Source organism: Passer montanus, unplaced genomic scaffold (assembly GCF_014805655.1).
Source record: "Passer montanus isolate IOZ18808 unplaced genomic scaffold, ASM1480565v1 scaffold16, whole genome shotgun sequence".
NCBI lineage: Eukaryota > Metazoa > Chordata > Aves > Passeriformes > Passeridae > Passer > Passer montanus.
In genome coordinates this window covers 8,833,863-8,860,401 of record NW_024363160.1, presented here as the reverse complement: position 1 = coordinate 8,860,401, position 26,539 = coordinate 8,833,863, and the positions used below count along the sequence as shown (strand labels likewise).

General features: G+C 40.5%; 1 protein-coding gene across 1 annotated transcript in view; it reads left to right on the top strand.

The window, feature by feature from the left end:
- Positions 1-2,181: 2,181 nt before the first annotated feature.
- Positions 2,182-26,539, top strand: part of RAB2A (RAB2A, member RAS oncogene family) — a 43,393-nt gene continuing 19,035 nt past the window's right edge. Inside the window, exons 1-3 of the mRNA XM_039703114.1 lie at positions 2,182-2,471; positions 14,541-14,612; positions 18,004-18,071. Of these exons, the coding sequence (XP_039559048.1) occupies positions 2,426-2,471; positions 14,541-14,612; positions 18,004-18,071 (186 nt within the window). The 5' untranslated portion in view covers positions 2,182-2,425. The remainder of the gene's footprint in view (positions 2,472-14,540; positions 14,613-18,003; positions 18,072-26,539) is intronic.

The following is a 26,539-nucleotide window of genomic DNA, read 5'->3' as shown; positions in this document are numbered from 1 at the left end:
AACAGTCTGGGTAACAAAATGGCAGAGATAACATGAAAAGAGAAAAAAATCTGAGTGGCCATGATCAAAATTATTGAAATCTAGCAAGAGGAAAAACAGTGCTAATAGGGAAATACCAAATGTATGGATACATTTGAATAGTAACTGTTTAGAATAGGGATCTAGTATCAAAAATTAAATTCAGATGTTGTTGGTTAAAAAAAAAAACCCACAAAAAAAACCACAAACAAACAAAAAAAAAACCACCACATTCAGAGAGGGCCAGGACTGGAGATATTTGTTTGCCAATTTTGAGATGATGAGGCTGGTTAGAGAACTGCTGTTTGGGCTCTACACTACATTCAGAGAGGGCCAGGAGATATTTGTTTGCCAGTTTTGAGATGATGAGGCTGGTTAGAGAACTGCTGTTTGGGCTCTACACTTAATAAATAGCATTGAGAAATTAGAAGTACAGAGGAGAAAAAAAATAGGAGGCAAACACCTGACAAGTGGTTAGAATTTTTCATGTGGAAAAGGTAGATGTGTTTATAATATATAAAGAAGCTCCTTCCACTTTGTAGTTGTTGGGGGAGGCGGGTTTTGCACATCCACAGTAGACAGGATTTTTGGTTTGTTTTTTTTTTAAAGCTTCATTTTGGGTTTCAGGTCATGAAATATGACAACAGGATTTGGCACAATAAGCTTTGTTGAAGGTTTTTACAAGTTGGATGCACACCTGTTAGAAGCCATGTAGGTCAATGTTGTCCAAGCTGTTGACCACAAATAAAAACCTGTATAAAGTTAAAAGACAGGCACCTTTTGGGTTTTTTTTAAAGCTTCATTTTGGGTTTCAGGTCATGAAATATGACAACAGGATTTGGCACAATAAGCTTTGTTGAAGGTTTTTACAAGTTGGATGCACACCTGTTAGAAGCCATGTAGGTCAATGTTGTCCAAGCTGTTGACCACAAATAAAAACCTGTATAAAGTTAAAAGACAGGCACCTTTTCCTCCCATTCTACCAGGCAGAAGTGGAGTAAAACGTCAGTTTATATGAAGAATGTGCCAATGGCTCTTGAACAGTACCCCTAGCCCACAAACAGCTGAGCTGAAGGGAGTCCCAAAGCATCACCAGCAGGATCTGACTGGAGTGTCCTGCCACGTTTACCCTTGCCAGGCATCTGGTGTCACCTCAGTACAGATGTGATACGTGAGCCAGGCTGCCTTTGACTGCTCCAGCTCCAAAGGTCAGGGTACACCGGACGCTTCATGAAGCAGCTGAGATTATGGAAGACCTTGAAGCCTCTTCCAGCTCACCAATCCCATGAAATCATGAGAAGAAAAAGTCCTAAACACCAGCTGTGAATTTAGGTTACTCACCTGGATCATTGCTTTCAGTTCAGTGAGGAAAGACAAAAACAGAAAGGGAAAACACCCTTTTCAGGCCAGAACTCATGTGATGAAGATAAACTTGTACCAAACAGCTCATTGCTGGCTGTTCTCAGAGGGTTTATGCTTTGGGCCTCTCAATTTAGGAAAGACATTGGGGTGCTGGAGCTGGTTCAAGGAAGGGCAACGAGTCTGGATTATCAATCCCGTGAGGAGCGGCTGAGGGAGCTGGGGTTTAGCCTGGACAAACGAGGCTGAGGGCTGACATCGCTCTCTACAACCCCCTGAAAGGAGGTTACAACCAGGTGAGGGTCGGCTGCCCCTCCCAGGTGACCAGCGACAGTATGACAGGACATGTGTCAAACTGTGCCAGGGGAGATTAAGGCTAGAGATTAGGAAGAATTTTTTCACGGAAATGGTGCTTAGACATTGGGATGGGCTGCCAAGTGAGGCGGTGGAGTCACCGTCCCTGGTAAGGAAAGACTGGATGCGCCACTCAGTACTCCGTCTAGCTGACATGGTGGTGTCTGGTCATGGGTGGGACTCAACGACCCCAGAGATCTTTCTCAGCCTGATGGGTTCTGGACTCAGGGACAGCAGCCCCCCACAGCCTCAGACCCGCCGCCGCCCTCAGAGCCCCGGCGGCGAGGCCGAGGCTCCGCCCCGCGCGCGGCGGGAGGCGGCCTCGCGCCTCAGCATTTCCGGGTCGGAGGCGGGGCGGCGTGAGGGGGCGGGCGCTGACGTCGCCGGAGGGTCCGGGGGCCGCTCGGCGCCTGTTTATTGTTCTCGCCGCTGCCGCCGCGTTCTGGCTTTCCCGGCGCCCGCGGGGCCGCGGCGGGAAGGAGCGAGGGAGGGCGGGCAGCAGGACCGAGCGAGCAGAGCCCCTCCGCCAGCGGCGGCGCGGGGGCGGAGGTAGGAGGGAGCGAGCGGGCGGAGGCGCCGCCCGGGGGCCGTTAACCCGTTTCCGCCTCTCCGCAGCGCGAGCCCGGGCGGCGAGCGCGCGCGTCACGCCGGAGCGAAAGCGGGACAGCCCGGGAGCGGCAGCCCGGGAGCGGCCATGGCCTACGCGTACCTCTTCAAGTACATCATCATCGGAGACACAGGTGGGTGAGCCCGGCCCGGCCCGGGCCGGAGCGGGGCGGGAGGCGGAGAGGAAGGCCCGGCTCCCCGCGCCCATTTCCGCAGTGTTGGCAGTGCCGCCGACGTGGTGGCTCCGCGCGAGGAAGAGGCGGTGTCTCCCCCCCGCCTCTGCGCCGGGCCCCGCCCGCGGCCTCGGCCTTGTCTCCCGACGGCCTTGGGCCGCTGGCAGCCGCCTCCGGGCCTGGCTGACGGGCCGCGGGGCAGCTCGGGCTGTGTCACGGCCCTGCTGCGGCGGCAGAGCGGGCCAGCCGAGACGGAGAAGGCGCTGTCACAACGAAACTTAGACCTGGGTAGTGCCCGTGGTTTGCAGCCTTGTGGCAGCGAGGCCGCACTCCTCCCCGCAGTTTTGTGATGAGTTTCTGTCTCATTGCTGCGAGTTACCTTCAGCTCAGGCTGCAAGGATGCTCTGTCCGGGCTCGGCTGGAGCTGTTGTAGCAAACTGTATGAAGACACGCTGTCCAAGGAGAATTAAAAGCCCTAGCTCTTCCAGTCTAATTTAAAGCCATTTCTTTTTTATGTGTATGTATGTACTCACACCACTGCTTTTCCAGACGTGTCTTGTCACTTTTTACAAACTTACTGAATCATAGAATGTCAAGGGGTTGGAATGGGGCTTAAAGATGATCTAGTCACAACCCCTTATTATGGGCAGGGACACCTTGCACCAGACCATGTTGCTCAAGACCCCATCCAACCTACCCTTGAACATTTCTCAAAAACTTACTCCATTCTGTTTGTAACTGGCTGCTGTGCGACAAATAATAATGCTTACAAATGCTGTTGTTGTAGCCATATGCTGAGAGGAATTGCTGCTTGAAGCCCCTTTGCCAATAATATATTTTATGCTTCTTCAGCCCTTATGGATGGGAGCAGCATACTTTCATCAAACTCTTGTCAAGACAAGGTGGCTCACTTAGTTAACCATTGTGCCTGTGAATTGTGTGTTTTCCTTGTTGTTTTCCTCATACCTGTCTAAATACCTTATTTCATAAGTTAGATGACACACCTGTTTTTTTAGGTGCTATTCCGGGGGTGCCCTCATAATTGTACTTCATACCTATGAACCAAATTATCTGTTGGTGGAGTATAATTATACATTGTAGTTGCATTACACATTAGGTTGTTAAATACACTGGGTGCAACTACTCTGTGACTTTTATCTGCTTTTTAAATGTACATTTAAACTCTGAAAGCTTTTTTAGGCTTCTGCAGTAGCAGCTGTAGTACAGGTGAATCGTTAGAAATATATCACAGCTATAATGACCATGTTGAAAGCCTTAGGCTGTAGATGATAACTGAAAATTCTGATTTTTGTTGAGTGTTTACTTGAGTGACAGTTCATCAAACCAGGACAGGCTATTACCTGTGCAAATTCAGGAGAAGTAAGAAGAGGTTTGTCAGGTTGGGGTGATGCAAGATGGTAGTGCACAGGTCAGAATGACAGTTCAGAACAGGTGGCCAATTCTGGTGCATCTCTAAAAACTGTAGTCACTAAAGTGGTAGACTGCAGCTTACAGTTGCTTTGGTATATTGATTGTATACTGATTAAACTTTTACAAAGAAATATCCTTAGTGTAATGGTCTGTGCTGCACTCTTGAATTTGAAATGTTGCTTGAAATGTGAAATACAGAATGGATGTGTCCTTTCTGAAGTTGTTGCAGCTGCTTAAGAGCCAAATATCAGAAGAGTAAGAGAAAGGGAACACAGAGGAAAACGGCTCACAAATTTACTGTTGGCTTTTTGGTTAGGTTTTTTTTAATTCTTGTGGCTTGTATTCTTGAGTTGCTACAGGAAGTTAATTAAAACTACTGCAGTGATTATTCTTGAAGTGAATTGAATATGTCAATAGTGGCAAGTTGGTTTTGCTTTTGTTTAGATCTTCTGTGAGCCTTTTAAGTATTCTAATAGAGCCAATTTTTGTTGTGCACAGTTGCCAAGATGATGGTGGTAGTCTAGGTATTACTGCTCTTCCTCAGATGAAGTAATTAAACTCAAAGTTCTGACAATGGACATGAAGGGTGGATGGTCACTGTCCTCTTCAGTTCCTGTGGTGGTTTCACACAGTGTTCCAGCCCGTGAAGATATGCCACTGGCCTTGCAGGCCAGGTAGATTTCATAGCAATGAAGAAATTTGTTTCTGGTATTTGATTTAGAGTCTTTGGAGATGCCTCAGCTGCCTGGTGACTCAGCAGTTAGTTGTAAACAAACTGTAGGAGAAAACTAAGAGACTCAGCTGAGGACTGGTGTTAACATTTAGCTCCTCTTCCAGCACCAAAAAACAAAGTAGGCTGTGTGATCCATAAGCAAAGCAGTGAAACCCCCTTGGCGTTATACAAGACACCTGTATGTGCCTTCTGTGAATTGTGTTTCCACATGCTTTCATCTGCTTAAACTCAGGAATTCAGGATGATCTCAGCCACGGAGACTGACTGTGCAAGACTGCCTTGTGCTCAACAGTTCTTGTCCCTTTACATTCCCTGTTTCATTGGTCATTGTCATTCACTGACTTTTTTTCTTTTTCTGGTGGTTCGGGCATGGTAGCTTTATGAACATGGATTTGCTTCTAATCTGATTCTTAACTGTGTTTTTTTAATATATAAAAATGGTTTTCTGTATAATTGGAAATGGTTTAGGATCTAGTTAGTTTTTTGTTATGGGAGAGACCTGAAATGGCATGGCTGTATTCCAGGTACTAAAAAAAATTGCCATAAATCTGTGTGGTTTTTACATTGTAGTAGTGGGACTGTAGCTATGGAGTTTTAAGAGAAAAATACAAGTACTATGTAATTCTGACTACCGTGAAAGTTAACCAGGAAAAATCCTTTGATCTGGCCATTTCCAAAGCATTATAGGAGGTGGCAAATGAATTTAGAAGCATGAGTGGTGCATGCTGCATAGGGCTGTACCTCTGAGACCTTTGCCTTTATTGTTGATGGTGTCTTTGATTTTGATTGCCAGTAGGAGTTGTTGTCTTCATCCACTCTTCCCTATACTGGTGCCTTTGGCCACCAGTTGAAGTTGAGGTGGGCTTTGATCTGAGCTAGGATAAATGCTGAGGGCATATGAGAATTGTCTGTGCAGTTGGTGACTGAAAGTCTGTCATTTTTTTCTTTTAGGTCTTTTTCTGTATGGTGGTAAAATCTTCTTTACTTGTATGTTTGTTATCATCAATGTACCATATGGAAATAAACTGGGAATGATAACAAGATTTCTGTGAAGATGAGACATGGAATATTTTTTTCAGAATAATACACATTAACCAGAATTTTCCTGTATTAGAGTATGCTTGCTAGATTCCACCAGAGAATGCTCCAAAGTTTAGGATACCTCAAGTACTAGTCTTGTAACAGTCAAATTTCTTGCTAGCAACATAATTTGTTAGTTGTAGCCTATCTCAGTGTCTTTTTAGGATCAGTGTTGCTGCATTTTCCATGAGCAGGTCCACCTGCTTTTCTTAAATGTTACTGCAGCAACTTGCTGAGCTTTTTGCATAATGGACTTTCACTCACCTTTCCATTTCAGCAGGCAGTTGCTGCTCGTAGACCAAGAGTGTCTCAAGTTATTCTTATGAGGAGGTGATGATGAAAGAAAATACAGTTGCTTGGTGATCTAATTCTCACTCTCTAGAGTAAAGTAAGCTGTCTAGTCAACATTTCACTTGTCTAGGAGACTTTCAAATGTTGAAATTAAGCAATTGAATTTACTTTATTTTTCAGTCCTCTTTGTGAAATACTTCTAGTGTCTCTGCACTTTGCTCTGGAACAGCAGCTCTTGTTAGCTAGTGATGTGTATGACCAGAGTCTTTTGCCCTTATTTTCTCTAAGTATTTAGTAGTACTTCTTGGCTAAACTGGTTTTCATCTCACCAGAGCTGGCATTAATATCCTGTGATAGCTGGAGAACTTGTTTGTGCTGAACACCAGAGTGCTGGTCTGTACTAGTTATATCTTGCTTTGAGACCCTTTCAATTATGCTTTAATCACAAAAGAGCAGATATTGGGTGTTGTGTAAGAACATCCTCTTAGCCTCTTAGAAGTTAACAAACTGTTTGTCCCTACAAATGGTTTCATGAGGCTACTAGTGTGCACACTTGTACTCATTCCTAACACTTTCTTTAAAAGAAACCCCAGACACCTTGCCACTCAAAAAAAAAAATAAATCTCCAATTTCATCTAAAACCATGTTATTATGAATGGCTGGCAGTTTCTAAGTGGTTTGTGACCATGCAGAACATGAAGAAGCTTTTTTATAGACTCAAATGTATTTTAATTTTGTTTGGAAGTAATTTTTCCTTACTTTTAAAACATAAAATTAGCAGTGGAGCAGTGCCATACAAACTGAAATATGGTAAAGCTGAACAGCTCCTTTAACTTTGTATGCCTGTGCTAATTGTTATATAGAAAGGAAAAATTTGCATCGTTGGCTTCAAATATGCTATTGAAAATGTTTAAGTGCTGAAGCTGAATCAGGTTTAAAAGAGCCATTTTTATTACTTTTCCCACAATTACATAGGCAGCATGAAGGATTTTGGAGGTTATTTTTCTTCTGTTCTTGTCCATGTTTACATTTGTATGTGAACTCCCTTTGCTCTTTATGTGACAGTTTGAAATTTTTTAATTTGTCCTTCCAATAAATTTAAATAAAGCTTTCCCACTTGATGGTAGAGTTCTGACTAAGACATAACTGACTGAGAAGAGGTTAACAAAAATCTTTGCTTTTGGTTCATGTCTTGTTATGCCTAGCCCATGAGAAGATAATACTGCACTTTCAAGAATTTGATAAAGCTGCTACGGTTGGAAAGGGAGGAGAGAGGGAATGAATTGCAGCCTGTGATACAAAAAGGGCTTATGAAACATCTGGAAGCTCTGCAGGCTACTTGAAAGAACTAAAAGTATTTCATAAACCAGGTTAAAGGTGTATAGATCTTGTGACATTTGTAATGTGTAATTACATGGCTAAAATCAAAGTTAGTTTTAAAATCTGGGTTCTTATATATATCATCTAGATAAGAACCTATTTTTATATATAATAATTATATGTATATATAATCTTGCCTATTATTTGAAACTGTGTTACCCTATTTTTAAGATTTGTTTGTTTTTGTAAAGGAAGGTAAGAAAGCAAGAAGCTTTTTTCAGCTCAGTTGTTACTGTGGCACCGGTTTCATGGACATCCAAGCTGACATAGCTGGTTACATGTGGAAGAGGGAGTTCTTGCTCCCCTTACGGAGTGGTGACTTTGATAGTCTGCCATGATCTGAATCCACCCACTAATGCAGTAGAAAACTACCTTCTTTTTAGGGTAGCTTTTCACTTAGTGCCTGAACCAGGTGATTTGGCCTTGTGGTCATGCTTTCCACATTCTGGAGTACTTTCAAGGAAGGAAACTGGATCTAGATTAGTGAGAGATATCAAGATATCAAAGGAAAGTAGGTCTTCATCTCTGTGTGTGGTGGACTGATTGATCACCATCAAGTACAAGAAAAACATTTCTCTGAGATTGTTGAATTAATCCAGGGTTTATCTGCTACCAAAATGAGTAGACCTCGTTACCTCTTCTGGTCTCAACTATGAGCTCTGCTGCTTCTGAGCTCTCACAATCACTGCTTGTGTGATCCTTCAGAGATCCAGCTCAGCTCACAAAGGTGATTTGAAAAACAAAACTAAACAAATAGTAGGTATGCTTAAAAGAGTGCCAGAGCTCTTTTGGGTAAGGAGGTGGAGCTGTGTGGGAAGAAGTGAGTCTACTCACCAGAGACAGCAGGCAGATTAACATAGGAGATTTTTCTTTAGCATTCAGTTTTTATTCCACGGTTTAGAGGACTACTACTGCAGTTCTTTTCCTCTGTCACCTTTCTGGGGCTGTACTGGTGCTCATGTGAGCAAGTAAAGAAATTCTTAACCTTCCCCCTACCCTCTTTTTTGACGCATTTTTAATTTTGAACCAAGTCAGCTTTTCAAGGCAAACATCAGTGAAAGGAACACTGAGTTTTGTCTGGAGGTAAGAAAAGCCTGGAAGTTTTCCTCATATTCAGTAGTACAGACCTGAGTCTGCAGCCAGTAGCTGAACTTTCTTTGCCCTATTCACAGGGAATCAAGAAGGAGAGAAGGAAGCAAGTCAGCTCTCTTAGCCAAAGACATGCTCAGCTGTACCATCACCTGTGCTGTGGTTCCAGAGCTGCTTTTCTTTTAAGTCCTACGATGCAGCCTGCTACTGAAAAGGATAACTATTCCCTTTGCTATGTCTTTCGTAGCCCTAGTCTCATGCACATACTGGTGTTTTGGATGAGTGCAGTACTGTGCTGGATCTGTTTCTTGGTGTAGCTTGTTGAGTGAGAAGGGTGGCTTTGCTGTGTTGAAGCTGGGCTGAAGTGGACAACAGCAAAGTTCTGGCAATGTCTAAGCAAACTGACTGCAGAGTTGCACCCAGATTAAGAGGAAGCTCTTAAGGGAGGTAGAGGAATTTAGAGAATCAACTCAGTCTGCTGGTTCAGAATTTAGAGCTGGAGGGTAAAATTACTGTTGCACAAGTTCTATTCCCATCATTGATGAGTGCTAAGAAGCAATGAAGGGATCCTTAAACAGGCACTTGCAAAGAAGCAAGCTGCCTTCCCTCTGAGCACATAATCCATTGTTTTCATTTGTTCCTAAGCAAGAGCTTTTGTTGACTGTGGTTGTTGAAGTGTATCCAAGCTCTCTCATATGAAAACACTAGATTTTTTTTCTGGGGTGGTTTATCTCAAGCTATATTAAAATAATTATGGCAGTAAAATGGAGAATGGGTTAATAAATAGCTGAATCTATCTCTTTTGCATTCTGCAATTGACTGTCATCAAGATGTTCTCAGCTACTTCTCACAGTGTCTGCCTCATTTCAGGTATAAGATTTACAGAGCTAAGTGAGCAAGATACCTGGTAAGCAGCCACTGTTTTAGAGTTAACTGGTGTAGTTATTTTTAAACCACCTGCCTGCCATTGAATTAGCTGCCTGCAGCTGTTAACTGATCTTTGCAGCGTCTGTTTATGTCACAAGGTGGTAAACTACTCAGGCATTCATATACAGCTCCTGTCTCTGATACATGTTCCTGTCTATGATAGGGGAGTTAGCTCAGGCCCTGGAAGTGATTTGGGCTACAAACTCTTTTCATAAGAACATTTGTGATACAAATGTGCAATATCTTAAAACCGTAAAATTAAAATGAAACCTGTATTTCAGTCAACAGCCATACAAAACTTAGGGAGTTTCAGATGGGGATTTTTGTAGGAAGGTTCTGATCTAGCAGGAATGGCATTAAAGAGAAACTAGTTATTTCTTCTGTGTGAGCCCATCAGTCTGCAGTCTGCTTCTAAAAGGACTGCTGTGGAGGAGTGGCTAGAGGTGCCGTCATCTTGTGCCAGTCTGAGACAGGGCCTGCATCAAAGGGGCTGTGCTTGTCTGTCATTTTCACTCTGCTGAGGCTAGTGTTTGTATGCTCAATTCAACTGACTCAGTCACCAGCCTTAGAAGGAGAAGAAATATCAGATTGCCACTTGAGAACTAGTGCTGGAATACCTAATAAAATGTCGTTTTGTTGTTTAGATTTTGAAATACTGTTCCAACATTTGTAAGATTTTTGCACGAATATTGGATTGGTTTAAGCTTTTGGTTTATCCATTGAAGCAGAAATCACTTTGCAAGGTTAATGGCAAAAGCTATTTCTGGTGTGACTTACAGGTTTTTTGTAAGTGAGGTGGTGATTATGTTCTCCAGTGGGGCAGTTTTATTTAATTGGTGATATAGAAGTTATCTGTGTATATAAACACTGTTCACACAATCACCTAGGTTGGAAAAGACCTTTGAGATCATTAAGTCCAGCCTATGACCTAACCTAACACCTCCTCATCAACTAAACCATGGCACTGAATACTTCGTCCAGTCTTTTTTTTCAGCACATCCAAGGATCGTGACTCCACCACCTCCCTGGGCAGACAATTCCATTGTCCAATCACTCAGTGAAGAATTTTTTTCAGATGTCTAACCTAAACTTCCTCTGATGCAGCTTAAGACTGTGTTCTCTCATTCTGTCAATGGTTGCCTGGAGGAAGAGACCAACCCCCACCTGACTACAACCACCTTTTGGAAAGTCATAGAGAGTGATAAGGTCCCCCCTAATCCTCCTATTTCCAGGCTAAACACCCCCAGCTCCTTCAGCTGTTCTTCAGAGGGCTTGTGTTCCAAGCTCCTCACCAGCCTTGGTGCCTCCTGGATGTGCTCAAGCCTCTCAACATCCTTCCCAAACTCAGGGGCCAGAACTGGACACAGCACTCAAGGTGTGCCCTCACCAGTGCCAAGTACAGGAGAAGGATGACCTCCCTGCTCCTGCTGGCCACACTATTCCTGACACAGGCCAGGACACCGTTGGCCTTCTTGGCCACCGGGACAGCCGGCTGTCACCATTCCCCCCAGGTCCCTTTCTGCCTGGGCACTGTCCAGCCACACCATCCCCAGCCTGTAGCACTGCAGGGGGTTGTTGTGGCCAAAATGCAGGACTTGGCACTTGGAATTGTTAAACTTCATCTTACCGGACTCTACCCATCCATCCAACCATTCCAGGTCCCTTTGCAGAGCCCTCCTACCCTCTAGCAGATTGGAATATGCTCCCAGCTTAGTGTCATCTGCAGATTTACTGATGGTGGACTCACCTCTCCTACCCTCTAGCAGATTGGCATATGCTCCCAGCTTAGTGTCATCTGCAGATTTACTGATGGTGGACTCACCCCCTCATCCAGATCATCAATGAAGACACTAACAGGACTGGCTCCAGCACTGATCTCTGGGGGACACCGCTAATGACTGGCTGCAGCCCCATTCACCACCACTCTCTGGGCCCAGCCATCCAGCCAGTGGTTAACCAGTGAAGAGAGCACCAGTCAAAGCTGTAGACTACCAGATGTTCCAGGAGGGTGCTGTAGGAGACAGTGTCAAAGGCCTTGCTGAAGTCCAGATAGACAACATCCACAGCCTTTCCCGCATCCACCAGGTGGGTCACCTGGTCATAGAAGGAGCGAAGTTGGTCAAGCACAACCTGCTCCTCCTAAATCCATACTGGCTGGGTCTGATCCCCTGGCTATCCTGTAGGTGCTGTGTGGCACTCAGGGTGATCTGTTCCATAATCTTTCTGGGCACTGAGGTCAGGCTGACTGGCTAAAACCCTGATTTAGTTTTCCCAGATCCTCCTTTCCAGCTCTTCCTGTGGATGGGCATCACACTGGCCAGCTTGCAGTCATCTGGGACCTCCCAGCTGAGCTAGGACTGATGGTAAATGATGGAGAGCAGCTTTGGAATCTCATGTGCCAGCTCCCTCAACACCCTGGGATGGATCCGATCTGGTCCCATAGATTTGTGAGCGTGTTAGTGGCTCAGCAAATCTTTGACTGCTTCATCCTGGATAACGGGGGACTCTTCTGGTCCCTGACCATCTACCAGCCCAGGAGGAGAGTTGTCCTGAGGACAGCTTGTCTTTCTATTGAAAACTGAGGCAAAGCAGGTGTTAAATACCTCTGTCTTTTCATCATCTTCAGTTACTAAATTCTGTCTCGCATCTAAGAGAGAATAGAGATTATCCTTGCCCTTCCTTTTGCCATTAGTGTATTTATAAAAATATTTGTATTGTCCTTTAGAGAAGTGGCCACATTGAGTTCTATCTGGACATTTGTGTCTCTAAGTTTTTTTCCTACATGACCTAGCAATTCCCTTAAGCATTTCCAGAGATACCTGAACCTCCTTCCAAAATTCTCTTTTTTTTTTCCTTACTTCCTTCAAGAGCTCCTTACTCATCCAGACTGGTCATTTTCCTTGTTGGCTCATCTTTCAGCACATAAGGGCAGTCTGTTCCTGTGCCTTCAAGATTTCTGTTTTGAAGCATGCCCATCCTTCCTGGACTCATTCTTTTAAATGGCTGCTTCCCAAGGAACATTCTGAACAAGTCTCTTGAATAGGCCAAAACCTGCCCTTTGGAAATCCATTGTGGAAGTTTTGTTGATGCCCCTCCTTGTTTCACCAAATATTGAAAATTCTGTAATTTCATGATCACAGTGCTCCAGATGTCCTCCAGCCACCACTTCTCCCACCAGCCCATCTCTGTTTGCAAACAGCAAATCTAGCCTAGTCCCTCCCCTGGCAGGCTCGCTCACCAGCTGTGACAAGAGCTGTTCTTTGAGTAGAATTATTAATATTTTAAAATTTCATGCAGTTTTGTGTTCTGTCCCTACAGCTCCCATACTCTGCCTTTCTCTGTTTCTTTCTTTTTTACCTGCAGTGCTTTCTCCCACTTCTCCTCAACTTCTCTTATGTTAACTAATTTTTTAGGAACAGAATCTATACCTACTTCAAAGCTGCTTGTGTTCTGACAGCTTGCCATCCTAAGTCAGAAAGCTAAAAAAAAAAAAAAAATCTAGTAAGGCAGATGCTGCAGATTTTACCTTGGACTACAGTTCCATGCCACTCTGTTATTGATCTGCTGGCTGCTGCATTTCTTTTCCCTCATTTGAACTAACTCTTAGGCTTGTCTGAGCCTGCATTGAGCCATTTCTGTTTTCTTTGTCACTCCTCTTGTCAGATTAGCACACTAACCCAGCGGATAACTGAAATTGCTTCAGAACTCATTTAAGCTGTGTGCAGAAATGGACAGGAGCATAGTGAAGAGAGTAGAGACAGCAGCACTAGCAACTGGCTTAGTCTGTTGGAATTGCTGCCTTGTTTGGGATATTAATCTTAGTGCCATCAGTTGGCCACAACTCATTTTGTGACAAAACTAAATGCAGCTTTCCTATTTGTTAGATTTGGTTGAAACTGGCTACTGGTCTTAGAATTAAAGTCCAAAATAAGATAGGTGGTGATTATATTTCTGTAGGCTTTGTTTCCTCATTAAGCCACACTAAAAAACTTTGCTGAATTTGGTACTAGAAAGACCAGTGTCACTATATGCAAACCTCTGGTATGTGTATCTTTTGTCAGCAGTGTGGCTCTTTTCCATATCTCTGTGTTTGCTATCTTTTCTTACTAGATATGTGTCTTATGATTAATTGTTGCTGACCTCTAGTATGTGGCTAGAATAGCTTTATCTTGCTGGACAGATAAAACAAAATACAGCAGGAACTGGGATGCTACAATATAATATTTGATAATAGCTCAGAGTTTAAACCAAATATATTGCTGTCAAATTTTAAGGGCTGAAAAGATGAAGTTTGACTGCGCAGAACAGGAAGAATAACCCCTCCATGTAAAAGAAGGAAAGAATTAATTGTAAAAAGTAGTATATTTACAAACCTAGGTAGTTTGAGTACTCCTGCTGACTGTATTAACTTCTGCTTTTTTGTGTGTTCACATACAGAAGAAATTGCCCATTTGCTGACCAGTGTCCATGTAATGGGAAGTAGTTACACTGATTTCTGACACTAGTTGGTTATTTGAGGGGGATGGTGTTTGTGTTACCTGTCTGACTGTCATTTAAAACTCAGCTGCCAGTTCTTGGAGTGCTTTTTGGCCTGTGTGGGACCAGTGGGCAGCAGCACATAGTGGTTGTAAGCAGCCACAGATATGCTGTGGTTACCTCAGTAGATAAATAAGGAGATAGATGGGAGACTGATGTTATTGAGGATCTAGTTAGCTTGGAAGAAAGCTGGAAGTACTGAAGGAGAAGCAGGTAAAGGGTTTTGAGGAGTAGCAAGCCCTGTAGTTATTGAGGAGAGAGGATGTGAATGGTACTTTGATGGTCTGTTAGAAAACTTGTTTTCCACTTAATTTTAAAGCAGAATTACTTTTTTAAAATAATTTTGTTCAATTTTTGAAAATAACTGTTTTGATTATAATGTTTCTAGAACGTTAAAAGCTGTAATTAAAAAGTTTCATACACTTCAAAGTATGAGATCTATACCTTCAGTTTTAGTAATTAATTTTAAGTAACGTGTAATATTTCCTTAAATTAATTTCTATCGGTCCTTTACAGACTTAGTTAAAAATTTGTTTAACATTTATTTCTTTTCTTTCTTTTAGGTGTTGGGAAATCATGTTTATTGTTACAGTTCACAGACAAGCGGTTTCAACCAGTCCACGATCTCACTATTGGTAGGTCTTTCTTGTGCTGCCCACTATTAGTAGTTAAGGGGTCGGGGTACCTCAGCATGCATTTATGAGTTTGTTGTGCTGCAGAACTGCAGGATTTGTGCTGTATTAAGGTGGCAGTGAATCTCTAATGAGTACTTGTTAGCTTGTAGAGTCAGTTATGTTTTTTTTTATTGGGAGGGTACAATCTAAAACAATTTTAAAAGTTCATAGCTGCAGTATCTAAGCTGTTTCTTCAGCAAAGCGGGCGCAGTAGAATTGTACAAGCTTGAAATGCACTGATAGTGATGGAAGTGGCATTTTTTTGCTAGGGAACACAACACTAACTTAGCCACAAAACCTTGAAGACGCATTACAGATAAACTGTAGCAAAGTTACCCTTAAAGATGAACAAAAAAATTTATTTGGGAAGACTAACTTTTGACTAGAAGACTGAAGTGTGAATGTATTTACTTTTGGAAGGGATAGGGATTTTCTTTCCCAGCTCTTCAACTGTATGTGGACAGTTTGTGTTAGGTATGATTTGATACTGGAGGAATGAATACATGTTGACACATTGCCTCTGATCTGACTAACTACAGTAAATAATACAAACTTTTATTTATCTTTCCACACAAAATAAGAGGAATTGTGTTGTAGTAAATTCTTCTGAGGGCAGGTTTAGTCTGCCGATCACTTTTGCTGTTAAGCATAACAGATGCTGGTCTCAGAGGAAGTTGCAGAACCTTTCAACTTGTTCATGTTCTTTCAAGGAACCTATCAGCTTTAATCATGAGCCTTGCACAAAATGTGTCCTAATCTCTATTTTTAGTTTGTGCCCTGGGGTAGGTAGGCTTCCTATGTTTGGGAGTACTGAAATAGCTGCTTGAAATATAAACAGATTTTCTTCATGTAACAGAATGTATCAGGTGGTTTGATTATGAATTCTCTTTCTCTTGACAAGTCTTTCCACACCTTGTGTGTGCCTGTTGTATAGTACAAATTCTTTGGCTAACATGAGTTTTCAGATATTTGTGAGGTCTTGGCAGCAGATAGGCTGGCTGAATAAAGAGCCTGAGTACTTTAGGGAGGCATGACTTATTATCATCTTTTCTTCTTTAGGACTGCCAAATATATGACACCTTATGTATCACTCATGCGTTTGGCAGCGCTGTCACCTCAGACTGATAGGCGTTGGGAAACAGCTTCACCTCAGCAGGGTGGTTGTAGTGCCAGTTCTTTGCTTGGCATACAGCTAGCTGAAATCTGGGAGCAGGGCAGAAATTGAAGCTAGTAAGATGAGGAGGTGAATCTAGAAGCAACATAATGAGGGATGTCATAAGAGAGCCTGGGAAGTTGCTTGAAAAGGAGGGAAGAAGGATTTTAGCTTTTATATTTTTCATATATTTGTAATCCTGCAATTGTTTAGTGTATAACTCTAAACTCCACATAGTGTTAGCTACTGTTCTCAAATTTTGGTCAGACAAAAACAATTCCTTTCTAGGTCTGGAAATCAAAGACACCTTACTGTGTCAGGCCCTGAAATGTAAACAGAAGTGATGTGGGGAGGGGAGCAAACGTGGGGTAAATTATTTCATTACCTGAAGCTGTAATTGGAAGATATGCCAATGGACCAAACTTACAAAAGTATGAAAACCTGTGACTGGTCATCCATTTTTGGGTGTAGCCCCTGGGGTGGGGCCTTTTCTGCCCAAAATGTACCTGAAGGCCCTTCAATAAATATAACTGCTTTTTTATTCCCCGTGATTTTGTCTGGCCTCTGTTTTTAGGTAGTCCCTGAAGGCATCGGAAGAGGCTGGAAATGCCTCCTTAACTGTGAGGACATATGTGTATTTTGGCCAGGTTCTCCCAATTACCCAAACAGATTAGGAAAGACAGATAAATAAAGAACATGGGTTCAAAGTCATATGAATGCCCCTGTGGGGGAGATGTGGTGGGTTGAATTTAACTAATAAATGCCCTAATGGTTGTATTGAAAGTCCTGAAAATGTGTTAATTAAATAAACCATTGTAAGCATTCTAGCTGTTTTGCCCACTGCCTGTAAGACATGTCCCTATTATAAACCTGATCAGCTTCTATTCCTTCTTTGAGAGCAAACTTGATGTCAAACTGTTTGTGTTTTTTGAAATTCAGTATCTTTTCCTGGCATGTATTTTGATGGAATAGTATAAATATCCTTTTAATTTTTTAATGGGATTGTGTGCAGAAACTAAACATATTTTAAATGATGGCTGAATTTAAATCAGCAGCTCTATAGTCACATTTCGAGATCGGGTAAAACCTTCAATGTTTACATGTATAGTAGTCCAAGGACCTTCCCCTGGCTTTGGAGTGAACTTTAGGAAGAGCAGTGTCATTCGCCTGCTTCCTCCTTCCTGCCTCTCCACTTCCATTCTTTCAATTTCTTTGCATACAGTTGCTGCAAATTATTTGGTTGCTATAGATCACAGTGGTCTTTGGCCAATGGCTTTTGTTTGGCTCCAGTATCCTTTTGGGGAACTCTGGCCCTTTCCCCAAAAGTCATTCCACAAGAGGCAACACTGTGCCCTCAAAGATTCTAAGCAAGCTCTTGAAGAGACATTTGGAATATTTCAACTCAGGGCTGCATAATTGAAAGTCTTGAGTCCACGTCTAGACAATGACCAATTTTAGCAAAATATCAGCTAGCAGATCAGTTTTTTTTTTTAAATAATGATTATAGATTAATGGAAACTTAGTCTTTAAATATGTCCACTCTCTCTAGCCATTTGTTAGATTTTAACTGCTGCATTGATAGCCTTAATTTATACTTGATTTTGTTAATGATCTCAAAAGTGCTTGAAAAATGGTATAGAAGGCTGAATTTTGCACTGAGGAAGTCACTTTTGTTTATTTGGAACACACTTTTCCCCCCTCAGTTATAAAACTTGTTCTTTAACTAGCTAGGATTTTGGGAAGTAGTTTTTTTCTTAAAGACGGGTGGATTTTAATTAGTAGAGTAATAAAATTGTAGGTGACTTTGTATGCTCCCTTAATAGATTATTTTATTGATAAGGAATTGTAGGTTTCATTTCTTCTAAACTGCCCCCAGCAATCTGTCATTGGTAGAGTGTTAAAATAACTGTGACTCTTCAATTTCCTGTTTACATTCAGAAGGGTGTGTTTCTCCCTCTAATCTAGAGCTACTAAGTGGTTTGGAAAACTGTTGAAAATACCTCCCAGACACTTGGACAGTAACAGTTACCTTTCTTCTAGAAAGCTCTTTCAGGCTGGGGGAAAATTGGCTAAAAGCAGGTTGTGAAAGAGATTATTTTCCTATGATGTTGACTGAACTTATGTTCTTACTTTTGTAGTACTTGATATTCTTCTTTCTGATGTGTGCTAATAATGTAATGTTTTGTAAAATCTGTTCAGGTGTAGAATTTGGGGCTCGAATGATAACTATTGATGGAAAACAGATAAAGCTTCAGATATGGGATACGGTAAGTAATAACTCATAAAAATTGTTTAAACATATTGCTCCACTAGCTTTTTCTTTGTTCTGGTTAAGCTCTCTATCATCAGCATTCATAGACTATGTACTTTGTCTTGCAGCTTTCTTTGGTATCTATAAAGTTAAAAAATTGCTAATATATCCTTCTCTTGTTGTGATGTATTGTTTGGCATTTGCACTGTAACTTCCTCAAGCTTTGTCAGATTTATAAGACTGGAATTCATACTGTCTCACTATTTGATGAAAGTCTTCTGTATTTCCAAGAACTTCTATTTCTCCACAATCTTTCTCTGTGCATTCATGCAAGATTTGGTAAAGACAAAATCCTGTTGTGAAATTGTGACATGTCTGCTACCTTTAATCAAGAGTTCTCTAGAGGAAATGTTTGCATTTCCAAGGTAGAAGAAAACACATGGCTCACTTTTCATAGAAGACTTGAAAACACAAGTTCAAGACAGAAAATATTTCAGTCAAGAAGGGACTGGTGAATGCTTTAAGTTTCAAAACACTTTGCAAAATTCAGACTTTGACTTTTGAGGGGGTTCAGGTTAAGAACATACATTGCCTATTCTTGTGTTGTCAGTCACTTTACTACAAAGCAGTCAGCATCACTGTCTACACTTGTGATTAAGTAGGTTTAAGATGTTCATGCTGGTAGCTATATCTTTTAAATGTATTTGACTGTTCTCTAAGATAGAGTTGCCTGTTTCCTTTTCTAAAAGCATTTTAGGATACCTTTAGAAACTGAAAGGTACGTGATCCCTAGCCTCATGTATGTGCTTTTTTTGGTACAGCAAATCAGTGGAGGAACATGTATTCATATATGGATGCATGCATGTGTATTTAAAAATGTAAATAAAAGTAATATTTCAGTGAACTTCATAGGTAAGATCTTACATATTTTACAGGTTCTTTACTTGAAATGGCATCTAACACCTGTGCCTCGTTGGAAGTTCTAAGAAAAAGGCATAGAAAGATATGACCAGCTTACTTTAGGCTTTTTCTGCTCTGAGCATTTTTACTGTTATAATTGTGGATTGCAGACTACCAAGGTGGCTGAGTATTTTTAAGTTCAATAAACAAGTAAATCTCTGCATAAAAAAAAATAGCTTCATAATCAAACCCTTAGTATATTGTGTGACCATATGACTACATACCTATATTGGTCCTTGTTTTCTAAAAATGGGGTAGATTGTCTGTAGGCAAAAGTACTGATTTTACTACTGGCTTTGGAACTGATTCTGTTAATCTCCTTAGATAACGAGTGAACTTCAACTGTGTTTCAGTAGATCATGCTTTTCCTGGTGCCTCTGACTCAGTGACTCTGCAGTCTGGCTGTTGTCTTGAATGCCTGCAAATTGTCCAGCCAAAATGGCAACCCAAGTGCTTTTGACTATAATTTATAAACTTTATTTGAGTGGGAAGTTTTTTCTGGCTAGCTTCTTAAGTATATCATACATAAATTAAAAACATTAATTGAACGCTTTCATTCACTGATTAGGCTGTATGCTGATGTTGTACTTAATAATTTATAAATTATATGCAGTGAATGACAGTATACTGGCCTTAATTAAAAGTTTAACTGTATGCAATGTGATTTTTAAAATACAGGATGTTTCTGTTCTAATCCTGTTTTGGTTTGTTAGCATATCTGAATTCCACTGTATCATTTCTGACCTTGGGTACCAAGGTGTTGAAGGAATAGCAAAAATAAAACATGATGAGGTGATTCTTAAGGGATTTTACTTATGAGTGTTAAGGTACACAAGTGTCCATAATGACTAAGGTTACTGTGTTCTGTCTGCATTGAGCATTTTCTGGTTTTCTGTTAGCCAAAACTGGTAGCTGTTACTCATGTTATCTCTATATTTATTAAGCTGTAACAACTTCTGTTTGATGAGAGAAGGTTCATTTTACACCTGTTGCTAAGGAAACACATGAACTATTTATGGTTTTGGTTGGTGCTTACTGAGTCACGGCACTAGCCCTTCTCTTTTTTGGTGCTAGCCTTATACATCTGCTTTTAATCCATCACTAAAGTGGATGCAGCCTGAGCAGAGGCATAAGAAGTAGAGAACTCTATAAAAGTTGTTTGGATTGCTTAAGAGAATCAAACTAAAATTCAGGCTTTTCTGGCCAGGTGTTTCATGGCTCCATAAAAGTTGTTTGGATTGCTTAACAATGAACTTGCTTGTTTAAGAGAATCAAACTAAAATTCAGGCTTTTCTGGCCAGGTGTTTCATGCAACGGTGCTCATTTTGTGCTGTCTTCAGCAGATCACTGCAGCCCCAAGGAAAGCCCTGTTGTAGTAATGGGAACACATGGCAGCTGCAGCATACCTCACTGCAGGAGTATGTTGCACCTTACAGGGACAGCTGAAGCTAACACTGTTGCATGTCTGTGAGATCCGTTTGTGTGACCTTGTATGATAACTCAAGAATATTTTACTTTTTCATTATCATCCTAGTTTGGATTAGGAGCATCTTACAGAAGTTAATTCTGTTTACTGCAGTCTGTTTTCCATGTGGGAGTACACAAACTGAATTCCTTTTGAATGAGGCCAGACTGGAAGATACGCTTAAAGAATGCACGTATGCCTGTTAGAAATTGTAGTCCAGTATTTGGTCCTGTGAGCTGGTAGTCCAGTAAAACTAGAGTGATGCAAAAACACACCTAGCCCCAGCTCCCTCCTCCCCCAAAAACCCTACAAACAAAAATCTACATTCCATGAAAGATACTAAGTGTGGCCTTTGCATTCTTAATGTCATGTGTAGCAGTCTCAGCTCTACTGCTGTTCATGTCTGCACAAGCAAATAGTGTCCTGTTGTTCTCTCCCAGCTGCAGGCTGTTCTGGATCTCCCCAGTGCTGGGCTCTGCAAGCTTGCTGCTGTGTGTGCTGTGGCACGCCCAGGTGTTTAGCTCTGTGAGTCTTTGGGTTTCACTATCCCTTTTCAGTGTTTTTAGGTCTGTAAAGATGAGGTGTTGGACCAAATTGTTTCTTTGTGTGTCTTTAGATTATTCTTTCTCTTGCGTCTTTAGTCTTAGTAATGGCTTCCAGTAGCTGGATGGACTGAGAAATACTTTTGTCCAAACTGCTTAGTTGGTAATTGCCTATTATAAGATAAGCAACTCTTTTGTGGAAGTGTGGTATTTGAGCTAGTGTCAGCTGCACACGTAACTTTCAGAGAACTAGAAGTGGTTTTACAGCAGCTAGTAAGGATTAAAATGACTGTTCTGGAAGCTGTTAAGGTTTTTGAGTTTAAATAAGCTGTGTAGATAAGGCTGGTTGTCTTGTGGCAGCAGCATAACACTAAGAAATATTAAAATTGCTTCTCCTCAGAAAAAGTTCATTGTTGTAGAGAGAACTGTGCTTGTTACCAGGCTGAGTCAGTGGCCTTGGTTTTGTTGTTGAGGGGGATGTTCTGTATTGCATTGACTGTTACTAACAAATCATTGTTGATGAGGAAAAATAAGCAGTAATTGAAAGAGGGTGTTTCTGTCAGACACTGCAGTAGGAGAGCTCTGTGATGACACTAAGTAAAGATGATGTTCTCTAAATTGGTATGAATACAAACTTTTCATGTGTACTTGAATACTATATTTTTAGTATCTATTTCAGGAAATTCCTACACTTCCTTGAATACTATATTTTTAGTATCTATTTCAATTTATTGCATGGAAATTCATTATTTAAAAACATTAATTTATATAGTACTTTTGTCCTGCTTAGACAGGCTAAAATTGTTTTTTATAAACTAATTTTCAAGTTTTTTATAAACTAAATTCTTGATTTCCATACAAGTGTACTTCTAATTGAATTGATAGCGTTTTCTTGTAGTTTGAGAGCTTTATAAAAAAGCATGTTTGTGGAAGGCTGGGGCATAATTGTTAAAGGTGTATTTCCTATTCAGATATTCTGAATATGCTAATTATTCTTGGAATTTAAGATATATTTCTTGTGTTTGCAATTGGCTTGGTTCTATTAGAACCAAATAAAGTTCTATTCATTCATTAAATGAATATTCATCCTAGTGTCTCTGACAATTGCTAGGATGTAAGGTTCACCCCCAAGAGCTCTTTACTAACTGTTTACTTCATATGTTTGTGGGCAGCTGGTGTGTTTTTACTACAGTTTTACTAATTTGACTCTTGGTACCTGCATGCATACTGCTGCATCTCATGACCCTCTGTTACATTACTGATGTGAAGTTGCAGGAAGAACTTAGAGAATCTACTTTAGTTTCTGAACCTAGTCTGATCACCAGTCACAGACTCTGTTTGCTGCCACGTGGGAGGATTAACTTATTTCTGGATCTGTGGATTGAAGGGTGAGGCAGAGAGATCTGTCTGTTTAATAGTTATTCCTGTTGCTGTTTGTTTAATACGACCATCATCTGAACTTCAGTGCCAGTAGCTTACGTTACTGTTCACACCCATGATGTCACTTTAGGAAGCTGAGGCAACTTGATATGCTTTCTAGCTTAGTGTTCATAAACCTTTGTCATGCTTAAATGTATTTGGTTATTGAAATACTATAGTATTGGCACGTTGTTTTCCGAATTGTTTTTTGATTTCTTGGCAGCTTATCCATACTTTCTATGATAATTACAAGATTTCTACAAGAGCAAGCTCTTGCTTAGGATGAGGCCTTAACTGGGAAGCATATGAATTCACTTTTTTGCACAGTAGAACTCTGATTTTAATGAGGGTTGCCACTTAAAACCTAAAGGCTTGAAATACAGTTTCTTTCAAGTTATAAGTGTATTTCTAATAATGGAAGGCTAAAGCTTTGTTTCTGCGATGTGTTGGGAATTGCTGGCTATCTAAGTGGCATTTATTCAACACCAGCAGAAGAAGCAGATGTACAAATTACCTGTATTTAGACATATGTACAATTTAATCCTTGGAGATCTGTAGTCCTCTTGAAATTTCAGTTCTTACTGCATGCTGGCAGAGTTATTCTCAAGCAACATGTAACTTGGCTAAAGCCATCACATAAATTCTGAGACTTTTATATATTATGATAGATTCTTTTTCATAAGCATTTTTAGTTCTGTTTTTTTGTTTGGGAATGTTTTTGCTGGAAACAGCAGGGGTTGTTTTTTATTTTTACATTGGTTCTGTATTTGTCCTACATGCTAGTAAATCACCTTAAAGTTCTTTTCTTTTCTGGATTGGAGACATGATTGCAAGAAAGATTAATGCATTTGTATAAACAAGTTGACATGTGACGAAGAGGCTGTTAATGTATTTATAACTTCCAAAACTATATTTAAAGGTATGTATTGCTTCTCTTTCTGGAACATTTTATTCCAGGGATCAACTTTATGGAGTAGTTCCCAGCTGGCATCTGTCACAGGTGGTGTGACACTTGTGAGTTGTTTATTTCTTAAATGTCTTTTTAGTCTTCTTTGTAACATAGGAAAGTGTAAACATGTAAATAATTATTCCCAATGTGAATAAAATGTTCTGTCACCAGTTTTGAACATACCACAAGTGTATGTCGGTTTCAGAGTGAGGGAATCTAGAGCCACTAGCTAGTTGTAGTTCTCATATTGCATGTGGATGTGTACGATAACATTCCCTCCTTATAAAAAAACTATTGGTCAGCTTGGATGCTGAAGGCCTGCTGGGATGTTCTCAGATAACTTGGTCCTTGAAGAAACTTTACGAATTCTTCATCATTGAGAATAGAGAATTCAGCACAATTAATGGACTGTTTTCTAGGAAGATACACTGACATGGATGCTGGTTTTTTAACTGCTTTCTTGTCTCTTTTCATGTTTCCTGTTCATAGATTCAAAAATATGCAGTTAAGGGACTTGCAAGTAACTCTTTGAAAACAAAGGCCTGCCTGCATATTTTGTAACTGATGCAACTACACTGCATACTTGGAAATGACACCAAGATTTCCTGTGGGAATAGTAATATTTGGAGTATTTTTTTTTTTAATATGCCAGGGATACTGTGTCCATGATAACAGTTGCATAGCTTAAATGTTCCTGAAAACCCTAGTACAGGTCCTAAGTGTCTCCATGTATCTTAGTGACCTGAGGTGATTGATAATGCTTCATGTTCTGCTTACATTGTTATTTTCAAATCGTGTTTTGGTCTTTATACTGAAGTATACTTTGAAAAGCACACTGGATATACATCTATGCAGTTGAAGCAGGGATTAAGATTTTTGTACTTGTTTGAAGACCTATGACTTCTAGAACTGTCTATATAGACAAGTCTCTGCAATCAGAAAGTTTGGTTGTTTCTGTGAACCATTATGGTATGAATTGTAAAACCTTACAGGGTAGAAAACAGCCAGAAAAGAATGTTACTTAGCACTTCTAACATTTCTTGTTTATCAGAGGCTCACATTTTTTCATGATTAGTGAACTACTTATGTCAGACCTGGCACCTGTTTCTCTGAAGAGAGAGGATGCATGTTCTAGGTTCCTGCAGGCAGCCATGTCTGAGCTGGAGTTTCTGTTTGTGAGGTAGCTGTCAGCTCTGGCTGTTATCAGAAACATCCTCCATCTTCCCATTTCCACTGCAGTGTAACTCTGACAGTGGGTGTATCCTGGAATTGTCATGAAGCAAAAGCTTCTGTCACCTGTACTGGATGTAATATGGCCTTGGCAAACACCCTGTTTAATGTTTGTTTCCTGACTAGTGCCCCTACTCTTCCTAACACCACAGCCCCCTGCCTCCCCCATCATCTGTATGTGGAACTCTCAATCTTGAGCCGGGGCATTGGAATAGGGGAGCTCCAGAGGTTCCTTTCCCACCTCCACTGTTCTGTGAGAAAAAACTTTTTAATATGGAAGAGAAATAAAACAAGTAAGTGCTGGATTTTACAGGAACATGAAGGGGATGGTAATAACAGAAGTATACTCAAGATAAAGGGCCCTTCTCTGGTATTGAAGCTGATTTTAATTTATACTGAGCTTCTGTATTGCTGCCTCTATCTGTTGCTCTTGTAACAAGCACCTAGACTTGGGTTGGTCCTTCTTTGTAAGACTGATAAAGTATAGTTATAGTACACTCATGGTTTTTTAAGTCAGTTTTGGGTGATAGCCTACACTTTTTTTCAGTTTTGACTTCTTTTGAAATAGCTTGTCCCCCTTGGACAAAAGGGAAGTGGACGAAGAAAACTGTCAGATGAAGAAAAAAAGTAACAATGATGCTTAAAAATAAAAAAAAAACTGTGGAAAGTATGCTACACACCTAACCCTGTGTTTGACCTTCTATATTGACCTAGATCTCATTCAGAATGATACTGTTCCTTTAGCCTTTACTAGTAGTAGTAGTAAATTTTATATATAAGGGGTTTCTATTGTATAATACATTTTTACATTATAGATAAAACAAACATTAGTATCATGAAGCTTCTTTCCAGAAACTCAGTTTTCTTTTGCTCAGAATGAAATGGAATTGAGTTTGTCCATGGGTACATGTAAACATAAATTAATTATTGCTAGATGGAAAGTGTGATCCCTTCACCAAAGGAGGTACCATTTTCCACCCTTTGCTTAAGGAAGTGGTGATATTTAAATTTCACCATTGTCAAGTGAGACACAATTAAAATGATTACAGTAGTTTCAGTATTTATGTACTGAACGTTTGTAAGTAATTCTTTTAAGAATTCACAATTCATACATTTTTGTGAGATCTGCTAGAACCTCTGAAATATTGCTTGACCATGATTAATTTACTCAGGTATATGAACAATTTTGCGTGTCAGGATGGAATTTATGAAGGTGTAACAGGCAGCCTTAATGTGTTAGGTGAAGTCCAGGTCAGGTGTAATTTTAGGCAATGTGTGGAATACCCTGGTAACAGTAAGTTGTCTGTTTAGGAGGGAAATGTTTCATTTATCTACCATCCACTTGAGCTAGTCACCACACCAAGAAAAGGTGGTAAAGCTTACTTGAGTTTCTATGTAGGAAACCAGGTATTACACTAAAAAACTGTTGTTTATTTTTTACTACTTCTTGTTGTGTTCTACTGGTTGTCTGTATCCTGTTACCAAAGTTTACATGAAGATGTATTGGTCTCTTGGCCAAGAGCATATGTGAGTGTATTCTAATGGTGTTGAATTAGATTTATACTGTATTTTATAACTGTTTCCACTGGAATGGCTAAGATAAAATGTTTTCTTAAATAGAAGTTACTATTTATTATAGAAAATAAGGATGCTCTCTGAAGACTGAACACATCTAAACTTGTTGTGCCACTGTTCTTGTTGAGTGACAGTATCTAGATCAAGTTCTCTTTGAATTTAAGATGTAGTATTAAGAAAAGTGCTTCTTCTGTGGGAAGAAAAAGTTGTCCATATTTTGTAGTCATGCCTGAAGGGTTCCTTGTATTTGATAAATATTTCATTCTTGTGTTTAATGTTTTTAAATCAGGGCAATTTCCTATAGTTCTACAGATTTACTGCACATAGGGGTTTTTTCAGCATTA